Below are 24,268 nucleotides of genomic sequence, written 5' to 3'. Positions count from 1 at the left end.
CACGCGACAAAAGTGTTATTTTCATTTGATGCCACGGCAGCGCAGCAGTGATGACAGCGGCCTCAAACGTACTGAAGCTACAAGCCAGCTTTTTAGCCTGCCCCCTCTTCTTGGCAAGCACTCGCATGGCAGATTCCTCATTGGCATTACGTATTCTCCATGCACGCCCGCAGTAGCACTGCAGAAGTCGCGGGGCACCTTTTCGTTGCGGGGTGCTCTTCTCGTCGCTGTGACTGCATTAATGAGGCTGGCGCAACGCACAGCCTCTGCCGCTGTCGGGCCTGAATCACCCGTGCTGTCACTTTTCATGTCGTCCTCATCACTGTCGCTAGTTGACACTTCGGGAACAACAGAGGCAATGATGGCGAAAAGTCAAACCTCATAGTTGGCATCTCTTAGTGGTCGCAGCAGCGCTGCTGGGCAACTTCTTCGCATTCCACATGCCACACACGGTAGTCAACAATAGACCCATGTCGCATGCCAGCGCCAACTTCTTCGTGTCACTTTCAACACCATGAACAATGTCTAATTTTTCTTCTATGCTGAGCACCCTGTGTCTTTTTTTTTTATCCGAGAATTGGCAATAACGCGAGTCCTTGCTTGCACAACGCCACAACGCTCTCCGGCACGGCGCTGAAATGATGTTGATGTGGCTTCACGCACAAATTCACAGGGCGCTTGGAGGCCGTTGTTCCGATCTCTGAGCCTTGTTGTTCTACCGGGCCGCTTAATGGAAATGATCTACCGCCGTGTTTGAGCGACAAAAAGTGGAAACACTACGTGTTGACCGATACGTACGCAATAAGCTGGCACGGTTTATGCGGATACAAAACACATTATGTTCAATGGCCACTGAGTCGGGGATTTGACTTCACTACTTTTAAAACAAAACTACTGTTTAAGCAGGTACAGTTTAATGAGGTTTTACTGTACTTAAATTTAAGGACACACTAAAGAATATCAGGTGGCCAAAATTATTACGAAGCCCTCCCAATACGGCCTGCCTCATAATCACATAGTAGGATACAACTAAACAAAACAGCAGTTGGCAACCAAGGCACACGGACCGCGCAGGTTTGTGTTACTCCGCTAACCAATCACAGAAGCAAACGAAGTCGTCATCATGTGACTTTTTCAAAATGGCATTGTAATTGATACCTCCGGAGTGCCTCCGGATCGTCTGCTGTTCTTGAAGAGACTTTTCATCAGTGGAAGCGATAAGGTGTGCAACAGACATGGACAAAGTGTATGAAGTCTGAGCATTTCACTCTTCAAAAGTCCACGATACAGTTCATTTCACTGCCGAGTCCGTTTTACTCATGAAACTTCAATGGGAACTGAAGTGAAATTTGACAGTAAGTAGTTGCAGCGAAGCAAGCGTTTTATTTGAGTTCAATAAACATTTAGGCTTTCACCATTCCGCTATAATAGACGAGTTAAAATGTATAAAATTGCTCGCTTAGAATTTTATTTTTGTGGTTACCACCTTATTTAGGTTACAAAGAAAGTTTGAACTACAAACTATTTTCAGCTTTGCGGAGGAACAGTGGCTAACGGTTATGAGAGTGTGGGTGGGGCTTCACTGCTGACTTGAGTTGTATCTGACTATAGTTGATTTTGGCCCATAAAATTCCAGAATTTACCTTTTTAATAAAGAAATTTCATAAACAGCCTTCACAGGCAGGAAAATGATCAGGTGACTCAGTCATACAACACTGTGCTGAGCAAGTGTGAGCTGAGTGCTGAGCAAGTGCTCAGAATTGCTCACACATTGAAGCATGCACCAAGTTGTACCATTAGGGATAAACGTGTCTTGGACACTGTGTTTGTGGTCCCACTCTTTTGCAGCAAAGCACTCAGGAAGGCGTGACAACATTTTCCTTAGCGAACATCAAGTACCTACAAAGCTTTATGGCCTTGAAGGATGAAAGCATCTCAAAATGTTTGAATAAACTGATTTGATTTATAATTTGAAATCTTGCAACAAAGGGCAGATTTTCCTGTTGTTACCTCATGTTAAAAAAAAACTTACCGTATGTTGCAAGTGGCTACCAAGCTTGAAGAATGAAGAAGGCATGCATCCTGCCAGTCACAGTGCATCACAAGGATTAGGGTTTTTGCAATAGCAAATTTTTCCTGTACATTTGTTTTCTTAGTTTCCATCTTGTTTTGTACGTAATATCACGCTTGCTATTCCTGTTAATGCAACTGCTAAAGATTGCTTTCTTATGGCTTGCTCCCTACGATTATTTGGTTAGTTAGTTAACTAAATGTGGTTTAGTGGCGCAAAAGCGGCTAAGGCTATGCTGCGCCAAACACGAGGTGTTTTATAATGCTATTTAAGAGGAGAAAGGCTGTGTTAATCTATATTTTGTGTAAAAAGCCAGTGTCGTCTAGGAATTTACGCAGGTCAGGTAATGGGACTATCGAATCATCTCCTAAAATTAAAGCAGGATGTAAAGGTATGTGTATTTCATATAGGTTGTGCAAAAGGTTTCGTCTTTGTACTTCAATGTGTGGGTGTAGTATAGTGCCGCCCCCTGTCAGATTTCGGTGTCATCGTACATGTATGTTTTGTAGTTGTTTAGCTAGATGGCGCACCCCCCTTCTGTCATGTGACGAGCTTGGGCCAATCTGGAGGTGTCATCTGGCGTGTGAAGCCTTTATTAGCAATAAACGGCGAGTCTTCGTTCCGGTTTTCATCGGGAGCCGTTTGCTCCGTGTCTCCTTCCTGCGCCGGCGCTAGCCGCGCGTTCGCCCGGTCGGGGCCCCCCGCTTGCCTGCCGCTGCCGACACAACAGTGGGCATGGGAGTAATATATGCATAATTGTTAGTTGTTCTTGGCATTTTTCACATGTCAGCACATCTTCTTTTGTAAGTAGATAATTGTGTGTGAGGTGTGTGTGCCCAATGCGTAGTCGGCATAGAACTACTTCAAAGAAGCGCTCCTGATGGTTGCACGACTTACACTCACCAAGTACGGGTTTAGTGAGATGTAACTTGTTTTCGGTACAATGGTCCCATTCATGTTGCCACTTTGACGTCAAGGCCGTCTTAATGGCACGGATACTATCTTTATATGGAAGTGTTGTGTTTATTACGTCTTTGTGCGCTGCCATCGATGCACATCTATCTTCTGCTTCGTTACCCAGTATCCCAACATGACTTGGTAACTAGCAGAAGTGGATTGATCTTCCGTATTTGTTAAGCGCAACCATGTTTAGTATATCTCCTAACAGGGGTTCATACTCAGATTTCAGATTTAGAGCCCTCAGTGTACTTAATGAATCAGTGTATATGACTGTGTTTTTGTACTTGCCAGTAATAATCTTTTTAACTACAACCCATACCGCATAAACTTCAGCAGTGAAAACAGAGGCATGTTTTGGTAGACGAATACTTCTTTCCCAATTTTCCGTTACAGCCCCCACACCCACGTGTTTTTTTGTTTTGGAGCCATCAGTGTAGAATTCCATGTGATTTTGATATTTGTCCTGAAGAGCACGGAATTCTTGTATGATGTGTTCGTGTGGAGTGTCTCTTTTCTTTGAATGTGTTAATGTCCAGTTGCACAACTGTGTGAAATCGTACCATGGGGCCAAGCGTTGCAGTTTCTTGGCAACCTGGAGGACTTCGTGGAGAATGTCATAATCCCGACAGTATTGTTCATACCGCAGGACAAGTGGCCTAATCATGTTCGGTTTATTTGTATAGTGTAAGCGTGAGTTGCATTGTGTGAGGATGTTGTAGCATATGTGCTGCGGTGATGACTGAATTCTGAGTGCGTAGGAAAAGGTGAGTAATGCTCTACGCTGCTGTAAGGAGGGTTCATTACACGCGACATATAAACTTTGAATAGGTGAAGTTCTGTAGGCACCACTTGCCAGTCGCAGTTCAAGGTTATGTACAGGATCAAGTCGTTGGATGTAGGACTGTCTGGCTGAGCCGTAAACCACGGAGCCGTAGTCTAAAAGGCTACGCGCAAGAGACCGGTAAATATGTAAAAGACAGGTTCGGTCGGAACCCCAGTGCTTATGAGATAAAACTTTAAGGATATTTAGAGCTTTATTTGCTTTAATTTTTAGTGTTTTAATGTGGGCTAGGAAGTTTAGTTTGGTGTCAAAGGTTACTCCTAAAAACTTATGGTCTTGTTTCACAGGCAGTATGATGTCATTCAATTTTAGCGCTGGATCGCTGTGTAGTCCTCGTTTTTGAGAGAACAAGACAGTGACTGTTTTCTCTGTGGAGAAACGGAAACCATTTTTGTTAGCCCATTGTGTAAGTTTATTTATTGTGAGTTGAAGCTGCCTTTCACAGGTTCGCAAATTTGAGGCGTGACAAGCCACTTGGAGATCGTCTACGTATAAAGAGTGCAAAAGGGACGACGGTATCATCTTATTGACTGAGTTCATTTTTACTACAAACAGTGTCGTGCTGAGAACACAGCCTTGTGGAACACCATTTTCCTGTTTAAATGTACGAGATTGTATTGAGCCCAGACGTACCTGAAATGTTCTATGATACATAAAATCAGCTAGGCAGTTAAGCATTTTACCCCGGATGCTGAGGTCAGCCAAGTCTCTTAAAATTCCATATCTCCATGTGGTATCATAGGCTTTTTCTAAATCGAAGAACACTGCAAGACAGTGTTTGTGTGAAAATGCATATCGAATTTCATGTTCTAGACAGACAAGATGGTCAGTAGTTGAACAACCCTTTCTATATCAACACTGGTGGGGGTCAATAAGGTTTCTTGATTCTAAAACAAATGAGAGCCTTATACAGTATTGATAATGCTTTCATATTATTTTTCAAAACAGCTTGTGAGGGCAATAGGTCTGTAGCTGCTTGCGGATGTTGGGGATTTACCGGCTTTTAGAAATGGAATGACCATTGCCTTTTTCCACTCTTCTGGCATTAAACCAGATTCCCAGATTAAGTTAAAAAATTTAAGGAGAGCTTCTACAGATGCTTGAGATAGATGAGCCAGCATGGCGTAGTGAATACGGTCGTGACCTGGCGCTGTGTTTTTCCCCGCAGAAAGAACTCTGTTTATTTCCTGTTGTGAGAGGGGGGAATTGTACGGTTCATTTGATGCCCCAGTAGTGGGCAGCCTCTGTTTTTCAGCAGACTGTTTGTACTTTAGAAATTCCTTTGTATAATGAAATGAACTGGATACATCAAGGAAATGTTCGCCAAGTATATCTGCCTGTTCTTGTATTGTTGTTTGTGTGCCTGGGCTTGTAAGTAACGGTATTGTGTAGGATGAGTAATCTCCCCAAAGCTTTCCAACCTGTTCCCACATGCGTTTAGACATGACTGAACAGCTTATGGACGATATGTATTTTTTCCACAATGATTTTTCTGCCTGCCTTCCGATAAATCGTGCTTTGGCTTTGGCCTGCTTAAAGCGTAAGAGGTTGGTATAGGTGGGGTGTCTTCGTAACATGCCCCAGGCCCTATTCTGAAGCTTTTTTGCTTCTGTGCACTCAGGAGTCCACCAGGGGTAATTTTATTGCACAGAAGGCTGGATGTTTGTGGTATTGTCTTTTCTTCCGCTGGAATTAAAACTGCAGTGAACTTTTCATTCATTTCATTTACACTGAGTTCGTTTGAAAAGCCTTCTTCGAGTTTTGCGTGTTTGACAAAAAGCGGCCAGTCTGCAAGATGTATTTTCCAGCGACGTGGCTTAGAGTTTATGGTAAGTAATGTGGATGATAGCTTGATAAATGCCGGCAAATGATCACTTCCATATGAAGTGTCGAGGACTTCCCACTTAAAATAACTAAAGACAGACGGTGAGGAGAAGCCTAAATCGAGACAACTAAATTTGCGTGAGCTTGGTGAAAAATATGTTGGTGAACCCGAGTTGAAAAGACATATGCTATTAGACAAAATAAAATCTTCGATTACTTGCCCTCTTTGGTCTGTTCTATTGCTGCCCCAGAGGGTACAATGGGCATTAAAATCTCCTACTAAAACAAAAGGCTCCGGTAACTGGTGTATTAGATTTTCCAATTGTCTAGTAGTAAAATGTCTATGGGGTGGTATGTAAAGTGAACAGATGGTGATGGTTTTATGCGATAGAACGGTGACGGCAACAGCCTCGAAAGAAGTATTCAGCTGAACATTTCATGTAGGGGTGCCGCCCTGGACGACTATGGCGACTCCTCCTGACAGACGGCTAGAGTGTTCGCGGTCCTTTCGGACAACGGTAAAACCTTTAAGGATTTGAATGTTCTTGGGGCCTAGGTTTGTTTCTTGAAGGCAGAATGCCACTAATGAGAACTTATTTAATATGTCTTTTATGTCACCTAAATTATGTAGCAGACCTCTACAGTTCCAATGGATAATGAAAGCCATTGTCAAACATTTAGAACGGTTCACTTATATGTGTGTGTTTTAGAAGTTTATAGGTAACATGGTAATGATAAGACAGCTAGCCTAGACAAGGGCGGTAACTGTTCAGGTTACCTGACCCTTTGATGGTGCAGTTACGAGATGTTTGTCTTTTTTAGTGCGCTCTAGGGAGCGCTGGTCCTTTGGCATCGACGACGCCGTGGTTTTTGGGTCGACCTCCATAGCTTTCTCCGAGGCGCTGGAGGATCGAACGAGGCTCTGAGACCGTGAGACGCTTGTCTTGGGCCACGGAGTTTGATTAAGTCTTGGGCCCTGCGACACAGCAGACTGGGGGCCCGCCTTAGCTGACGATGGCGCAGCACTGACCGCTGCCCCCAAGGGGGCAGAAGGAGGTACTACGGGTCCACTAGCTGTGACCCCTGTAGACCCCTGAAACCGATGTGGTGCTGACCCCTGTCGCGCCACACTGGCATAGGTCATTTGAGGTAGGTGAGATAGTTTCTTCCTTGCTTCATAGAAGGAGATTTTCTCTTTCACTGTGAGTGCAATTATTTCTTTCTCTTTCCACCAAAGGGGACATGATCGCGAATAAGCAGCATGATCTCCTCTGCAGCTTGGGCAACGTGGAGGAGCATTGCAGTTGTCCGAAGAGTGATCATTGGCACTACATTTTGCACATGTTGCCTTTTCTCTACATGATTGTGATGCATGCCTGAACTTTTGGCACTTGAAGCACCATCTTGGGTTCGGCATGTATGGCCTGACGTTGATTTTTACATACCCTGCTTCGAGTGAACTGGGAAGAATGCTTGTGTCAAGAGTAAGTATCACATGTTTGGTTGGGATTTGTTCGTCGTTTCTCCTGATTGCTATTCTCTGCACTTTGATTACGTTTTGCTCTTGGAAACCCTCGAACAGTTCTTCGTCGCTTAAGTTAAGGAAATCTTCTTCAGAGATCACGCCCTGCATGTATTTAGTGATCGATGTGGCGAGATCGTTACTTTGATGTCACCAATGCTGGTGAGATCGGACATCTTTTCCAATTGTTTTTTCTTTTTAAGTTCAAGGAGAACGTTTTCACTTGTCATTTTAGAGGCTTTGTAGTCTTCTCCAATTTTTTCTTTGAGGCATTTTGCCACTAAGAAAGGGGAGAGTTGTCGCATTGGGGTGGTTCCTTCGCTGTGCATGACATGATAACGCAGAAATGTGTATGGATTTACTTTGAATGTGAAATCGAAAGGTACTTCGGTGCGACCTCGTTTCGAAGGCCGATATGGAAGGCGGGGGAAAGGTTCTGCCATAACATGGTTTCAAATTTCGGCGGCGGTGGTAGCCACCCACCACCGAGCCCAACAAGGGGACGCTGCAGGTTCCGAAAAATCTGCAGGCGCCAGCTTTACACCACCACTATAACCTAATGAATATACCCAAGGCTGGATACATTACACACGGTTAACCCTTGCAGCCAGGAAATTCAAAATTATGAAGAAGTGAAAAGGAGACAGAAAAGATGGAAAAGTGGGAGAAAGACGCAGATTGGAGAGGAGGACAGGAAAAGGCGACTGCCGATTTCCTCCAGGTGGGTCAGTCTGGAGGTGCCGTCTATGTGAAGCCAAGGCTGAAGAGGTGTGTTGCCTCCGCCGGGGGGCCTTTAATGGTCCAAACACCCAGCATCGTCTCAAACCCCAGGATCCCCCTTTCCCCAGACACGGCTAAGCCGCGCACAGCTACACACGGGAGGATCCAACCCCCGTGTGCTCGAGTACGTGCTGACGATTATTTGGGGCCTTCAGCTAATTTGCACTTGTTCCTATACATAACTGAGGCTGTGGTGCTTTATTTGTGATTGAAGTGCTGCCCCTTGTTGCTTCTCAGTGTTTCCTGCTTCAACGACTGTGCTTTGAAATCCTTTAAGCTGCACTACTGCAGTCGCTTCCCGCTGAAAATGCAGATTAAGATGCATGCAGCAACACAAAGGGACCCTAAAACAAGAAATATGTTGAGCTGTATCAATAAACTTCTACAATACCAAGAAAGTAGCCTTACCTCAAAGTAAAGCCAGGAAAGACGCAAAAGAAGGGTGGCAAGGCCACTTCACTTCGCCCACGTCATTTAGCCATGACGTCAAGGATTTTAGTGGCATATGCTTGAGCCCAGTGCAATACAAGAACAATAAAAAAAAAGCATGAAGGTTCGGTCTTAATCTCGCTTTCAACCTCGCACAGTAAAATCTCGTTAAATCACAACTTGTTAATACGAAATTTCGGATAAATCGAAGTAGCCTCCGCGGTCCATTCAGCAATGTATTGAAAGCAATATGTAACACATCCCGCTAATTCCCACTGAAATCTGTACTGCCACCAATAATTCGAACTCGGCGCCATCATGGATGGGGAGAGTGCTTTGTGCGGGAGCATGCTGGCGTCGCCATGCGGACTGTGCGGCTTTGCTTTTTCCATCTGTGGCCCTTTGTTCAGGCCTGACTGCAGAGGCACGCGTTTGTGCCTGGCCAGGCATGGCCAACGCCTCTGTTGCAGGTTGCTTCTCTCCCGTGAGGTTCCATACAAAGCTCAAGGGTGCCGTCGCCGTGTGCCGTATGCTGTACATGGGAGCGAAAGCGTGCGAGGCTGAGCCAGTGCACATGGCTCAATCTCATGTGTGCGAGCAAGGAAGGCGGGGCAGATGCGCGCCCTCTCCTGTTGCGCGAGAGGCACGGGGTTGAGGCGGAGGGAGAGAGGGAGAAGGGGACGTTCCAGGTGGCTGCTGCTTACGGCGTGGCCATGCGGGCACCGTATCTTGAAAGGGATCGGCGACGTGGCCAAAGTGCGCGCCCGCGTGGGCCTCATCTTCAAAGTGATCTGCTATGTCTGCAGAGTGCGCGTAGTGCCGGTAGCTTCGTATGCAATGCGCTTTCTACGTTTCATTCGCGTTGAAGCGAAAGCTGTACGAAGGTCAGTTGGCTTGCTGCTGCTGCCGCGATTCCTCACTCAAGCATTTTCCTGCGAGTTTATGCGGTGATCGAGCGAGATGTGTTCATGTTTACCTGTGTGCACGTGACACCATACTTGTTAATTTATTTAGTAAGTGAATGTTTACAAGTTTATACAGCCGATAAAGTTACTATCCTTACTTCGTATAGCTACCTACTAATTTGCTATCACAATTGAATTTTTGCTTTTTGGGCGAAACCGCGACTTTCTTTTTTTCTCCACGCCAGTCGGCACCACGAACGCACAGGTGGAGCAAGGGCCATCTCGACGTCGGGCACGTTGGACTGCGTTGGTCACGTCCGGTAACGTTCGCTGCACCAATGATTCGAAGGATAGACGCGGTTGTACACGCTAACGTGATGTAACGTGTGTGCACACATGCTCACGCCACGTCGGACTATATAAGTCCGTTAACCAAGCTATTTTTTTCTGTGACTTGCATTAGTTCGAATTTTTTATAATTCAAATTTTTGTAGCAGCTCTGCAGAATTCGAATGAACAAGCTTTTACTGTACCTCAAAGTGAACAAAAATGAGGGTTTACGAGAAGTATAAAGTTCAATGTGGTAGAGAGCACTCACCCGCAGGGAAGAGGAACCTTGCTCGTCAGCAGAGGGCACTTGCACGCAGAGGAGGCCAGCCTCGAGGCAGCGCCTGGCCAGCACACATGCCACGGCTGCAGCTGCACTGCGATCCGTAGCACTGACTAGTTGCCGCCGAATGCCCCACTCGGAGCTTGACACCCGCAGCACCACACGGCCGTCAATGTGCACCACAGAGCCGCTCAAACTCTGCCCACTGCTCTCAAACACCAGCCTGCAGCAAGTGAACAGAAGGGTCCCAAGTAATGTCCTCACAAAGTAACTTTAACAGATGCCTTGAAGTAATTATGCACACCTTGGCAATCTAAATTCAGTTGTTCAGTCCTTTTCTAGTGCATACAGGCTCAACTGCAGCATTAAACTTGTCCAAGGAAGCATTGCAGGACACCAAAAGCCAGACCTTCAAGAACTTTCAAGATTCCAGGCTGTCACACAAGTACAACCACCATGAAAACCTTGCTGCAGCTTCCATCTCTTGCTCCACATTAAAGATATTTCTACAAAATTCCTTACCACATTCCTTCTCTCTATGCCAGCCACCTTTTGATGGTCAAGACAACCATTAGTCATACAGAAAACATTGCGAAATATCAACAAAGAATCATGCAGTGAATCCCTAGAAAATTCTTCAACTGGAACAATCTTCCCTGTGTCGCAGTTCATTTCATTCTGCTTTAGCTAACATTGTAGACTAAGGGAATGATATTTTATATATAGCAATGCTACAGTATTGTGCTAGCTAATATTGCACACTAAAATATTAAATCAAATGTAGCTGCTTCCCTCCATAATGCCTTTGGCTCAAACTATTACAGAAATGAATAAAACCCAAGCATGGCATTGTTTCAATAGCAGAACGGTGCAATCTTTGAGGCCATGAAAACTGGTGGAGAACATTGCCGCAGTGTTTGGGTGCGTAGTGTCAAATATAAAAACCCAATGCTTACAGATCACTTCCTGACCCATCTGCCTGCCACGACCAAGCCACAATATCAATGTATAGCAGTTCCCTCCTTCACAAGCTTCAGATTATTCAAGAAGTCGCTCGGACCCTCCACTGTGTTGCCAGGGTTTGTAGCAGTTCTATAGAAAAAATTTCAAGGGCTGTTAACTTTCAAGGCTTTGGCAAAACATTTTCAAGGACAACAGCAACATTCTATCTGAAAGGTTAAAGACAAAACACAGTAGTTATCAAAGAGCAGTATTTTTTAAAGCAAAGCTTTCCTTGACTAGCTTTGCTGGCTGTTTGGTTTCTTGCCTAAGTGGTGCGGTGTGGTGGTCACACTTGTAGAGCATGGGCAAGAGAAGAGGCACAAGTGGGAGGAGAAGGAGAAACACAGTGCGTCAAGGTAAGTGGCTAGTGGTTTGCTAGATTGGCATGCACCCACTTCCAAGCATCAGAGCATGCCCCCCTGTGAGAGGGGCTGCACCAGTTGAAACTGAGGCATTACTCCAGAAAGGTGATTCAGGCAAGAAAAGAAAGGCCGAGCATTGCAGAAGTGGCACAAGGAGAAGCAAAGCAGCAGTGATCTCAAGCCGTGAAGCAGAGGAGTATAGTAGTTGGTAAGTATACATACATAAGATGTGCAAATAAACTTATGTTTGGATGTTTAAAGTGTGCGAGTTTCAACTTCGTAGACACTTTGACATTGAAAAACAAGTGTGACCTTGGGAAAACATTGCAATGGCATTGAAACGATACGCAAGCATGTGTTTATAATGTGAGCAAAAAATGAGTGCAACGTGTGTAAAAGGTTTTTCAGACAGCACTTGTAAAGACAGTCCAGAGGTCGTCAAGGAAAGGCACACGAACAGTATGTGAAAAGTGTCTTTATAAATGGGAACTATATTAATTCCAACACTGCATTGGATCTGCAGTTGTTTTACACAGAGAGAGGCTACATGAAAAGGATCTGATGAGTGGACCACTACGAATAATCATCTTGACAGTCCCCAACTAGCATTAACGAGCAGCTGAGTAAATTTGCTCAACTTGCAGATGTTAAATAAAAGATTTTATACACTTACCCTTTGTAGAATTCAGGTGCTTTCAATGCCTTTGAAAATGCCATTATGAAATTTGAGGCTTACAGAGAAGTGAAACAAAATACAGCTTTGTTTTCTGCAGCAGGTCTTCCTTTGTTTGCTAGACTTCCTCACTGAAGGCCCTCTAAATCCTAAAAAGGATACTGGTAAGTGCCCTCAAGAAGACTTTACAATCATTTCCATAAAATCCTGATACCCTGCAATCAGTGTGGAGTATGCACACAAGCGCAGCTAGACGACATGCATGCATTCCTGCCAACGGCTAATGTCACCATGCCTAGCCATGTTGCTACACGAGATCAGGAAATTTGGCTCGGTGTCTTGACGTCACGATAATATGGATGACACCAGGGCAGCACTTCAAGACAACCTTTAGCATAAAATTAAAATACTTCGTAATATTTTCCTAACCTTCCACCATTTCACTTAATCAAATCAGTTAATTTCCCCCTTCTGGCTTCATTATCTGTTGGCTTTGGGTGGTTGTGACTAACAATAAATCAATCTTCTCGGATCCCCCAATTCTCCACACTCGTTCCTACTTGCTACGGCTTTTACGTGCAAGATGAGTGTGGAAGAATTTCTACAGCTTTAAACATATGTGTGTCAATACATCCTTTAAGGCACAAAAGGCAGGCAATCAATAAAGGTTAAGATGCATGTCAACCAGTAACGTAAGATACTACAGAAGAGGAGAAATGATGCTAACACTTACTCGAGACAAGCAAAGCTCCTTTCACATGCTCATGCCTGACCACCCAAATAAAGCAATCAACTGCTCAGAGTGAGACAAGGACATAAACAGCAAGAACATGTTTCTCTCCTCCTTGTTTAATAAGTTCTCAGTCATTTTAAGCCGGAACTAGGCAGATTGGTGTAAAATAAAAAAAATTTTAAAATGCATTACGATCACGTCTTCCCTAACCTCAAGCCAGATGAGTAGTGATAAGCTTGTGTGGTAACTGACACCACCAGGGCACGCGCGATGTACAATAAAAAGCAGAGCACATGACCTGTGCGGCCAGTGTGCCTATGCCCCTCACAGTGGCTACTGTGTCTTCATTGCCGTGCGCTATGGCTGCGGGTCCAGTCACTACAACTGGCGACGAGGATGAGATTCGAACCTACGTGGGCAACAACCACTACGCACCAAAGATGTCGGAAGTGGTAACAAGGTTCAAGTTCTTCTGACGACACAAGCAGGATGGAGAGGCAGCGAGCAAGTACTTCAGGTCTGGTCGACTGGTCAACGACTGCAAACTTGGGTTATTCCGAGACCGCATGCTACGAGAACAAATCGTCAGTTGCATTGACAAGATGCCAATGCAAACGCGGTTACTGGAAACAGCCAATTTACACCTGGAAGCCACAATGAGTACGGTATGGGCCATCGAGGCTGCTCACAAGGATTCCCGTACGCTAAGCGCTCACCCCACGCCACAGTCGGAGTCACTCAAATTGACAGTCGAAACTGCCATGGTGGCAACAAACGTAGTGCAACCTGGGCGTCGTGAATGCGGGTGTTTCCGCTGCAGTGGTACCCATCAGCGCACCAGTGCCAACACGTCAGCTCAGTTTGCTACAAATGCGGGCGACAAGGGCATCTGGCAAGAGTGTGCAAAAGTGATAGCGAGTTAGTAAACAGACAGGCGCGGGACGCAGATTCAAAGCATGTGAACACCGTGGATCATAGAGTTTCATATTAGTATACCTAGAGGCAAATCTGACGCTGCGATCATTCAACCATCATGGGAATGATGGGAAGTACAGGTTTCGGATTGGCATTCTATTGACTGGCGAACTAGTCTACAAGTATTTTTTTGGCAGTTTTGGTTTCGCTCCAAGCGTAATTGCTATAACCTGCAGTGGGAGAGTGCAACGCAAAGCTCTCTGCCTTTGTTATGTTGCTCGGAGTGACGATGGGACGATGCTTGTAAGCCCTGACGAGAAAGCGGCGGCATCGTAAACGTTGAAAGAACATGTTTTGGGCGTTCGGACCTTGGTTTGTTAAGTGTGTTAGGTTGGCACGTAGCGTTATGTGCTTTATGGAACCTCAGAATAGGACAAAGAAGGCACTACTGATACAAGACATATACAAGCTTCTAGTGGCTTGACAATCAAATTTTATTGAGAGCTTCATTATGCACTGCTTGTTTATATGCTCATTGAAATGCATGTTTTAGGACTTTTAGAACACAAATTTGTGGTAGGAAAGGTTGCTGCTTCCTGGCTGTAGTCTAGTGTCGCCAAATGGGTAAGTGCAAAGCCACGCCATAACGCTTCGGAAGCGGTACGTCAATATTGTGAGCATTATATTACCCCTTCATCTTCTTTATCTGTATATATTCATCATCATGGCCAGCGTCATCGTCTTCAGCGCGTGACCTGCGCAATAAACCGTTGAGGCTTAACAGCTGTCTCGCAAGTGGTGGAGGCTGCTTTCGATTCCTTGGTCCTCTACGCCTTCGAGTTTCCCTGGAGCTTCGTTCAGGCCGCCACTTGCTCCAGGAGCCTCCGGCGTCACCGTCTCTGCCCCACCGGCCGTTCCTTCATGGACCGTCAGCACGCGGCAGCGCGATCCCACCATGTTCGCTGGCCTTCATAGTGACGACGTTGATGACTGGCTGGACAATTATGACCGCGTGAGTGAGTCTAACCAGTGGGATGACATGCACAAGCTTCGCAAAATCGCATTCTACCTCACTGGCGTTGCCAGGACTTGGTTTCTCAACCACGAGAGCATCTTGCCTGACTGGGCGGCATTCAAACACCAGCTTCGGCAGATTTCTGGCGCTCCCAACGTCCGCTCTGAGGTCGCCAAGAAAAAGCTTGATGGACGCACGCAAAATATGATGACGAAATACTCGTAGGAGGCCACTAGCGTCCTAGCTAGCACTGCATCAGATGTGCTTAAAAGTACTTGAAGACGTTCAGCAATCGTGACAGCCGACGCAGCTTTTCGAAAGAGCGAGAGAGTTCGCAAGTGCCTGTCGTCTGCGAGAAAAGTCTCGCGTTTGCAGTGAGCAGGCGTCGTAGCAGACGACACTTGTAGCATTCCGCTCAAGGGCGCAACGCTTTGTCACAATACATTTTTATTTCCAGAAATACTTGATGAGAATTTTTATATACGTACGTGCACGGTTGTTTTGCTGTTGCAAAAATGAATAAATAATTATTATTTGGCGTTAAATCGACAACAGAATCGCACAAGCATGCATACCCTGGTGTGTCCTGGTGACAAACCATAGTAAACCATGCTTCCATCTCAAAGTCATACAAAGTTTATGTAGCGTGTTGTACATTATATACCATACTGCAGAAATAGAATTAGATTTTACGCGATAATATTTGAGTATAGCTTTGTTTACTGCGCCACAAGCAAACGCCACTAGTTTAAAGACCGAAGTCAATCCGAAGCCTGTACTTCCCATCATTCCCATGTAGGTTGAGGCAACGCTCATGAGAACTCCCGTAGACACTAGCGCCACATTTCCCTCTAGAGTATTTATTTAGAAACTCTATGCCGTGGATGAAGTGCTTGGGGCACCTGGAGCGGGTGAAACACTGGGAGCGTACGACCTTTGGGCACTTCAGACGGCTGGGCCGGCGCCTATGCGCATTGCAGTTATCATTAACGGCGTTCCACTAGAGATGGAACTTTATACGGGCGCCAGTGTCTCAACCATAAGTGAAACAAAGTTCACGCAATTGGTCCGTCGGCTGCCTTGGAACGATCCGACGTACATCTGAGGAGTTCTTGCGGAGACACATGACCAGTCGCCAGGAAGTTTGCGGCCGCTGTAAAGCTTCGGGAGGAGGAGAGACGGCTACCTCTGTTTGTGGTAAAGCGGCAGTGCCCAGCATCGTTTGGTAGAAGCTGGATTAAGGAATTCCAGTTGGGAATCAGCAAGCCAGAATTTATTTTGTCTGTGTCGTCTGCAGAAGAAGCTGTGGACGTTTTCAAGAGGTGTTTTCAGATGCTTTAGACACGTTCCGTGGGGTTCAGGCTCGCATCTTGGTGCTGCCAGACGTCAAACCCAGGTTCTTTAAGCCCCGGCAGATGCCTTTTGCTTTGAAAGACAAGTTTAAGGAATCATTGCAGAGACTGCTCCACCAAGGCATGGTCCAACCAGTGAAGACGGCCAGATGGGCAGCACCTATCGTTCCAGTGCTAAAACAAGATGGGCAGTTGCGCATATGCGGCGATTTCAAGCTGACTTAATCCCATAGCACTTGTGGAAACGTATTCCTTGCTACGCATAGAGGAAATGTTAACAAAGCTCCAGGGAGGAGTATGGTTCACAAAGCTAGACTTAAAGGACGCCTACCAGCAGATCGAGCTGGAAGAACAGTCACAGGAGTTCGTCACTGTCAATAACTCAAAGGGCTCGTTTCAATACATGAGGTCACTCGGGGTTGCACCCGCCCCAGCCATATTTCAATGGGAAATGGAAAACCTCCAGTGAGGTCTTGATGATGTCGCAGTTTACTTCGATGACATCTTGGTACCTGGCACTAATGACGACAAACATTGGGCAAACGTCTGCAAGGTATTAGAGCCCTTGCAAGAGGTAAGCTTGAAGTTGAAACTTGCAAAACGCAAGTTTTTATTACCTGAGGTCCAGTACTTGGGCCACATAATAAGTGCTGCCGGGCAACATCCCGATCCCGCCAAGACTAAAGCAGTAGGGAATGCTCCCAAACCTCGAGATGTGAGAGTTGCAAACATATTTGGGTTTGGTGAACTTCTATAGAAAGTTTCTCCCCAACCTGTCACATGTACTGCAGCCATTGAACGGCTTGCTTACCACTGGAACAAAATGGGCTGCACGGCAGTTGAGCAATGTGCATTCATCAAAAGCAAGGAGCTGGTCGCATCCACCCATGTCTTGGCCCATTATGACCCCTCCAAACCCATGTGTTGATCACTGATGCTTCCCCTCAGCCTGGGGGCAGTCCTGGCACAGAGAGAGCCTACTGGAGAAGAGCAACCGATATCCTTTGCATCAAGAAGCCTCCCGGCCGCTGAGAAGAATTACAGTCAACTGGATAAAAAGGCACTTGGTCTCATGTTTGGTGTCACAAAGTTCAGACAGTATCTCTCGGGGCAGAAATTTGAAGCAGCTACCGACCACAAACCCTTGTTGGGCCTATTAGGTGCTGGAAGGCTTATCCCGGAAACATGCTCGCTGAGGCTTTTTCGCTGGGCATTGCTGCTGGCAGGGTACAGCTACAGTTTAAGCTATAGGCCTGGAGGCCTGAAAGCCCATGCAGATGGGTTGAGTAGACTCCCCTTGCCAACAACTGATTGCTCTCCAGGGACGCCTGCAGAGGTATTCATGCTTGAATGTGTCTATCCCAGCGTCCTTTCATCAAAGGTGGTTGCCGAAGCCACAGCAAGAGATCCCGTGTTGTCAAGAGTGCTACAGAATTTATGGTCTGGTCATGTTCAAGAATTGACATCAGAGGGGGGCCATACATGTCCCGGTTCAATGAGTTGAGTGTGCATCAGAACTGTGTGTTCTGGGGGAACCGTGTTGTGGTACCCTCCAGCCTCCAAGGGGAAGTCCTGAAGTTACTACATGAGAGCCATCCTGGGGTCACTAAAATGAAGCCATCACCCGAAGTCCTGTGTGGTGGCCGTCGTTAGACAGTGACATTGTAACCATGGTTCAAGAGTGCTTTGCCTGCCAACAACAACAGAGATCATTTAGACCTGTGCCTATGATGCCGTGGCCGTTCCCAGACAGGGCCTGGTCAAGGATCCACATGGACTGTGCGGGACCTTACCGGAATTCTAATTTCTTTATTGCAATTGATGCATTCTCCAAATGGATTCAAGTTTTTCCCGTTTCATCACCCTCAGCGGAATGTACATTGCACGCATGCAAGTCATGTTTGCGAATCAGGGCCTCCCAGACATAGTGGTATCGGACAATGAACCCGCGTTCGCGAGTGAAGCGTACGAGATATTCTTGAAGAAAAACGGCGGGAAGAGGATGCTAGTGCCGTCCTATCACTCTGCTTCTAATGGTGTGGCGGAGAGAGCCGATCAAACTATGAAAGTAAAATTACAGAAAGTTAGCCCAGGGGACCTACGTGCACAAATTGCGTTACTGTTATCATATAGGTCGACACCCCACCAGGTCATCGGGTGTTGCCCATCCGAGCTGTTGATGGGACGGAGGCTCAGGACTGCATTGGATCCGCTGTGGCCAGACCCAAGGAAAACAGTCCTCCAGAAACAACTTGCTCAGAAGATGGAGTGCGACCAAAGAATGAAACTGAGTTTGCCAGAGGAGACAGAGTATTCACCAGGAATTTTCGGCCAGGACCGAGCTGGATTCCCGCTGTAGTCACCAGGCAATACAATTCACAGGTGGAGCTACAATTGGATGATGGGCGGCAATGGACCCAGCATCTCGACCATGCAAGGCCACCGTCGATGCCCGACCAGCACAACAGTCGGTGCTCCAGCCCTTCTACTGCACGCTCGGAACCACGTTTATCCTCAGGGACCGGAGGTACAACTGATGGTGACAAGCTTGGAGGATCAACTACTACTATCCGGCGAGCTCCATCAAGTGGAGACCAGCAACACCATAACACCAACATGCACCGATTACTCCCCACCTCCTTCCACATTTCAGCTTCGTCAGAGCACTAGGGAACGCCGTCCGGTGCTTCAGTTTTCTACTTGAACTGTAACTGCTTATATGCTGTTAATCTGTTGTGTTAAGGGGGGAGGAAGTGTGGTAACTGACACCACCAGGGGGCGCACAATGTACAATAAAAAGCAGAACGCATGACCTGTGAGGTCAGTGTGCCTACGGCCCTCACAGCGGCTACTGTGTCTTCATTGCTGTGCGCTATGGCTGCGAGTCCGGTCACTACAGCTTGTGCCGCAATCTAAGCTTATTTCCCCTGTGTTCTGGCCTTTTCTTCAGCAAGCACTAGTTATCCTATGTGTTTACTTGTGTGCCACCCCACTGTGGTGCCTAACATAAATCCTGATTGCAGCTTTAAGTGGGCTATGAACACTGCTTCAACTGCTTGAACACCTGATTTTTCATCCGAAGAAACATTAATTTACACTTGTTTGCATACGTTTAAGAAATATATTACTTGCTAGCACATAGTGACATTTATTATCTTTTTAGATTTACAAAAATATTGACTCGCATACTTGTTTATCTTTCTCAGGTGACTGCTTTTCACCAGCTAACAAATGTTAAACATTATTGCTCAGTGCAGCGCGTGCATGTACATTCCAGAAGTTTGTCGAATGTTATCGATGGTTCTATCTATGGTCTGTCGTCACAGAACCTTGTGTAATGTGATCGTATGTGTGGCACAAATTGTCTACTACTTTCTGGAAGACCTGCGGGCACCAACAATTATGCTGGAACTTCGACGAATCATGTATAAAAGTTGACGCCCTTGACCCATTGATCAGATTTTCAATGATCACCAACTGTGCTCGGCACTATTGTTGCACTCTGAGTGTAATCTGTTTACCATGCACAGGTTAGCCCAATGAAGAGTTAGTTTCAAGAATAGGCCACATATGAATATATATATATATATATATATATATATATAGAGAGAGAGAAACTGGTATCACTCTGAATCACTTATATCAAACTGTTATCGTCTCTCACAGCATGTGTTTTGACATTGGAAAGTGCATCTTTTTGCTTGAGGCAGCTTGTAAAACAACATGTCATGTTGTGCAATAGTACTTTTTTATCCAATTCAAAAGCACAGACATAATTACTGCGTACCAACAAGCTCAGTTCCCTATGCTTCTAATAGAAAAACAGCGTTGCCAAGGTGAACTTCACAATTTTGGCACCTGGACAGGTGCATGTTGCACGAGTTTCTTGTGTGTCAAGTTTTGCTTTCCAAATGGCAGATTGTGATGATACATTCTGGTCATACATCCTTCAATTTTCCTGCAGTGGCTTAGGAGATGAGAGTTGGTATGTTGCAAAATCATGATAAATGGGAGCAGACATTTCAGAAAAGCAAAAGAGATGCCATCATCATGTCTGACCAGTCAATCAAAATGCAGCCGTGACCGTGGTAAGAGCTGTGCATGCGAGCACCAGTACAGAGTGTTGCTACCTAAATAGGAGCAACAGAAATAACTTTTGCAGCTCAAAGCAACTCCTGAACGACCTGTCCCTTGGCCAAACGCTGCTTCTTAGAGCATTAAGGCCACATCCTGAGGCATAAGGTAACGCAGCCCTCCGGTCTGGTCGTCACATAGGGAAGAAGCATGGTCGTGGTGTACAGAGGGCATTGAGTGGCTGCAAGGATGAGAGCCAGGGATGGAGAAATGGCAAGGTACAGGCACGGCCACAGCTAGAGGGAGCCCGTGGCAGTGCCCTACAGAGCGCCACCACTGACGCCTCGTGTAGTGTTGCTGCGCAGTCAAAGAGATAGGCCTGGCATGTCGCCTGCTACAGTTCATCCCTCCGCCGCTCACACTGCTTCGATGTTTGCACTGCCATGTTGTGAACAGCAGTGCAGTTTTGCGACTGAAGCGGGTTTCACACGACAGGACGCATTGCCCATACAGCCAACAGATGAGCATGACGTAGCTTAGCCCCACCGAATCACGCTACACTCAAAAACACCAGATACAAGATGCTACTGGTGTCAGTTGCAGCGCAACTGCTTCACAGTCATCCTCAGACTAAATCGGCACTCCACCCCGTCATGTCTCTCAAGCCTAAAAGCTAGGTCATGTATATGGCTGCATTCTTCTTGATGCAAAGGCAATGAAACAAGCAGCTACATACATCTGTATTGCTGAGAATAAAGAACAGCTAAAGCACACCAGCAATTCTCAACATCAGTGGGTTTGTGGCAAATACTGAAAGACATGCTGGCGCAATTATAATGATCCCAAGTTTTCATATGACCTTATTTTCTGTGACCTTGTATGAAACACTGGCGCGTTTTTATGCCATTTCATTTCATTGTAGCAAGCCACTCTGCAATGGCTAGAGTGTCAGAGGATGAATGCTGGGTGACTGTTCCCGATAATGATGCGAACAAGCATTACCAAGTATTAGACACTAGTTGCTGTCATTCACCTGGCACACACAAGCCTTGTTTGTCGCTTCTGCAATGGCTCACTGTTCCTTAATACGCTGGATTATGGCACGATTGTCGTCGACAGCAACACAAACCAGCGCTAATCTCAACGTGGGCTCGAACGACATAAGCAGGATGCGCCGTACTACAGACGCGGTATTCTTCAGTGTTCACTCTCTGGAACGTTGGAAGTTCCTTGAGACTCGGCACTGGACTCGAAGTACATACGGCTGACAGCGCACTTGTGTGAAGATAGCGAACTTGGCACAGTGCCTGAAACAATGTCGGCCTAAACGCGAACGCGTCTGGTGCCGAGTCACGCAAAATTGTGCTAAAGTGAAAATATCCATGAAGGTGACCACACAAGAATACCGACCCAGCTGTCACCCCCCCAGTTGCCCGCATAGCCGGATGGCTCCTCCGATTGTGGCCCTAGTGGATTTATCATGGTGCCATCCATGATCCCCAGAAATTAATAATTCCCATTTATTTTCTAATAAATTCGAAACACGGACGTTCGAAATCAGCATTACTTTTTACAAAGCAATAAAGTTAAAAATGATCCTTAGCAAACAAAAACTCTGTGGAAGTATTATTCACATTCCAAATTCTGTGCGCCTGCATGATAAATCAGCCTGCACACATTTGGCTTTCGCAGCACTTGCATGAATACTCAGAGCCGCTGGTGCACACGACCTATGATACCAACGTGTGCGTGGCGGAGGTAGCGAAGGGGAGGAACCGTAGCAGACGTGCCGGGTGCTCCGCCTATCTCTTTGCTTGCGCCTGGGCTGCAAGATTTCACAAGGCAGTGACGCTCCGCAGAGTGCTGCCACGGACCCCCACGTTGCCGCTAGCAGTGGCTGCGCCTGTAAACTCATGCACCTTGCCATCAGTCTGACCTGGGAATCCAGCCTGGGTGATGCACCTACAGCGTTCGCGTGCGCGTCACTTTCCTTGTATCTGAATCATTGCTGACCAGAGTCAATGGTGGGAAGTGCTATGGCTAGGGTTCTTGAAAGCTTCTCAGCCCACGCAATGAACCATTGTTTGACAAGGTGTGCCGGCTGCCTTTCATCAGGTGCAGGGGATGCTGAGTGCCCAATCTTCGTTCAAGTGCAGAAGTGTATTTTCATGCATAGCGTTCTGCTCAACGATGCATTTACTGTCCGAGATGTCTCGCTTTCCCTCTGGAGGAGCTCCATATGTGTGGCAACAGCAGGCCTGCCCTTTTCACTCGGTACTCAAACCTAGGGTGGGTCTTTCCCTTCACGCCATGATATTGCATTGTATGCCCACCTTTGGAGTGATTTACCAGTACCACATGGGGAAACTTAAAGAATGAGCCCACAGCTATTAGGGGCTCATTTGCATTAAAATTTTGCAGAGGTGGCATTTCATGGTGCATTCAGTTTAATATCAATTTGTGTGCATTACTAGTGTGTTTCATCCACAATAAACCGAAGTGTTCATTGTCTGCAGCAATGCCACTCTGAAAGCATGTTTTGCTGCAACGAAAACTGCAGTGGTGGCTTCCATCATTGCCATAGGCCCCTTTTACTAGCAGCAACAGATTGTGTCGCCATTTTGTTGCAGCAATATGAAACATGTTTTGAATAGTATTGCTGCAGAGACTGCATATTTCGGATTTATTGTAGGTGAAACAGGTAATCATTGCTCGCAGAAGTGGTATTAAACTGAATGCACTATGAAATCCCACCACAATATGAAACATCCTTGCGAAATTTCAGTTCAGACAAGCCAGTGGCTCAAGTGGGGAAAATCATGCACTCTTACTTAGGCAGCACTCAGTACAGACTATGAGAACACAGATGGCAACATCATTTAGTGCTGGCGAAATAGTTCTGTGGAAACCTGCTAGGTGGAAAGAATTAAGGGAAAATGAGACATCCACCCAATCGTAGCAATTGCTACAAAGGAAACCCATACGGCTCCCTCAAAAGAAAAGCCTCGCTGTTGAAGAAAAATTCGTCCTAGTCCGGGACTCGAACCCAGGACCACCACCTTTCAACGTCAAACTCTTGCCTTTGCTTCGAGTTGTTCCCAAATTCGACTTCGCCCTGCCATCTGCTAGCCGCCTAATTAGCTCAGATGGTAGAGCGGCTGCCCCGGAAAGGCGGTGCTCCCGGGTTCGAGTCCCGCACCAGGACGAATTTTTTTTCAACTGCGACGCTTTTCTTTCGAAGAACCCGTATGGGCTTCCTTTGTAGCAACTGCTACGATTGGGCGGATGTCTCACTTTTCCTTAATCATTTAGTGCTACAATGATGCGCATTCCTAATCCAAGATATGTTTTTGTGCTTTCTACAGGTTTTAGAGTATAATTTAGCAGTATGAATACATTTTTTGGGCCTGCCCTGCTCAGTAAAACATCTGGCTCTCGAACTTGCACTGTTTGTCTCGGAAAAAATTTCAGTAACATTGTATGCACACCTTGAGAGTAATACAGTTTGGGCATGGTGATTAGAGAGAAACAGGCAGCCACATTTCCTGGCCACTCATGGTAAAACTGTGCAGGCTCAATATTCCTCATCGGTGTCTTGTGCCAAAAAGAAAAGAAAAAAAGGAAAAAGAAATCAGGTGCCATGACAGATGCTGTAGCAGGGGTTGCACATGAAAGAACTGCACATAAAGTGCGCACATGGAGGTCGACACAAAAGCGTTTTTGCACCAAATCCATTAGAACTTGGCAAGGAATGAAGTCCTTGACCTCACATTTAGCAGTAGAATGTCACAGACAATGAGGCAGGAAAAGCAAAAATGCCAAGTGCTCGATCAAATGATGCAGACTGAACATTCAAACTTGTTGCTTTCAGCCCGGAATCTTATGAAGTTGTTAGAACAATAATACAGGTAACTATACTACGAACAAACTTCAAATGTTAAAAGTTGAAAAAGCAAGTAGCACACATTATGGTGTTTCCTTGTGTTCGTAACTGTGACTTGACTAAGGCTCCATAACATACATGCTAAGAATCTAGGTGCTAAGCTACTTCCCATTGAACTGCCTTGTGTATAATGTGTTCTGATTACACACTTCAACATGGTAACTGGCGCAGCTGGATGGCCTACAATGAATTCATGCTCAAGCAAACCAGCATTTCACATTCGAGGACTTCAGTTCGTATCTCCAACGCCGTTGTAG

General features: G+C 46.0%; 1 protein-coding gene across 1 annotated transcript in view; it reads right to left on the bottom strand.

Annotated features, from left to right (window-relative positions):
• Window positions 1-24,268, bottom strand: part of mRpL18 (mitochondrial ribosomal protein L18) — a 60,949-nt gene that overhangs the window by 35,619 nt on the left and 1,062 nt on the right. The window contains exon 2 of the mRNA XM_075686897.1: window positions 9,931-10,165. Within this exon, the coding sequence (XP_075543012.1) occupies window positions 9,931-10,165 (235 nt within the window). The remainder of the gene's footprint in view (window positions 1-9,930; window positions 10,166-24,268) is intronic.

The sequence above is a fragment of the Dermacentor variabilis genome, chromosome 3, assembly GCF_050947875.1.
Source record: "Dermacentor variabilis isolate Ectoservices chromosome 3, ASM5094787v1, whole genome shotgun sequence".
Classification (NCBI taxonomy): domain Eukaryota; kingdom Metazoa; phylum Arthropoda; class Arachnida; order Ixodida; family Ixodidae; genus Dermacentor; species Dermacentor variabilis.
This window is presented reverse-complemented; position numbering and strand designations above follow the sequence as displayed.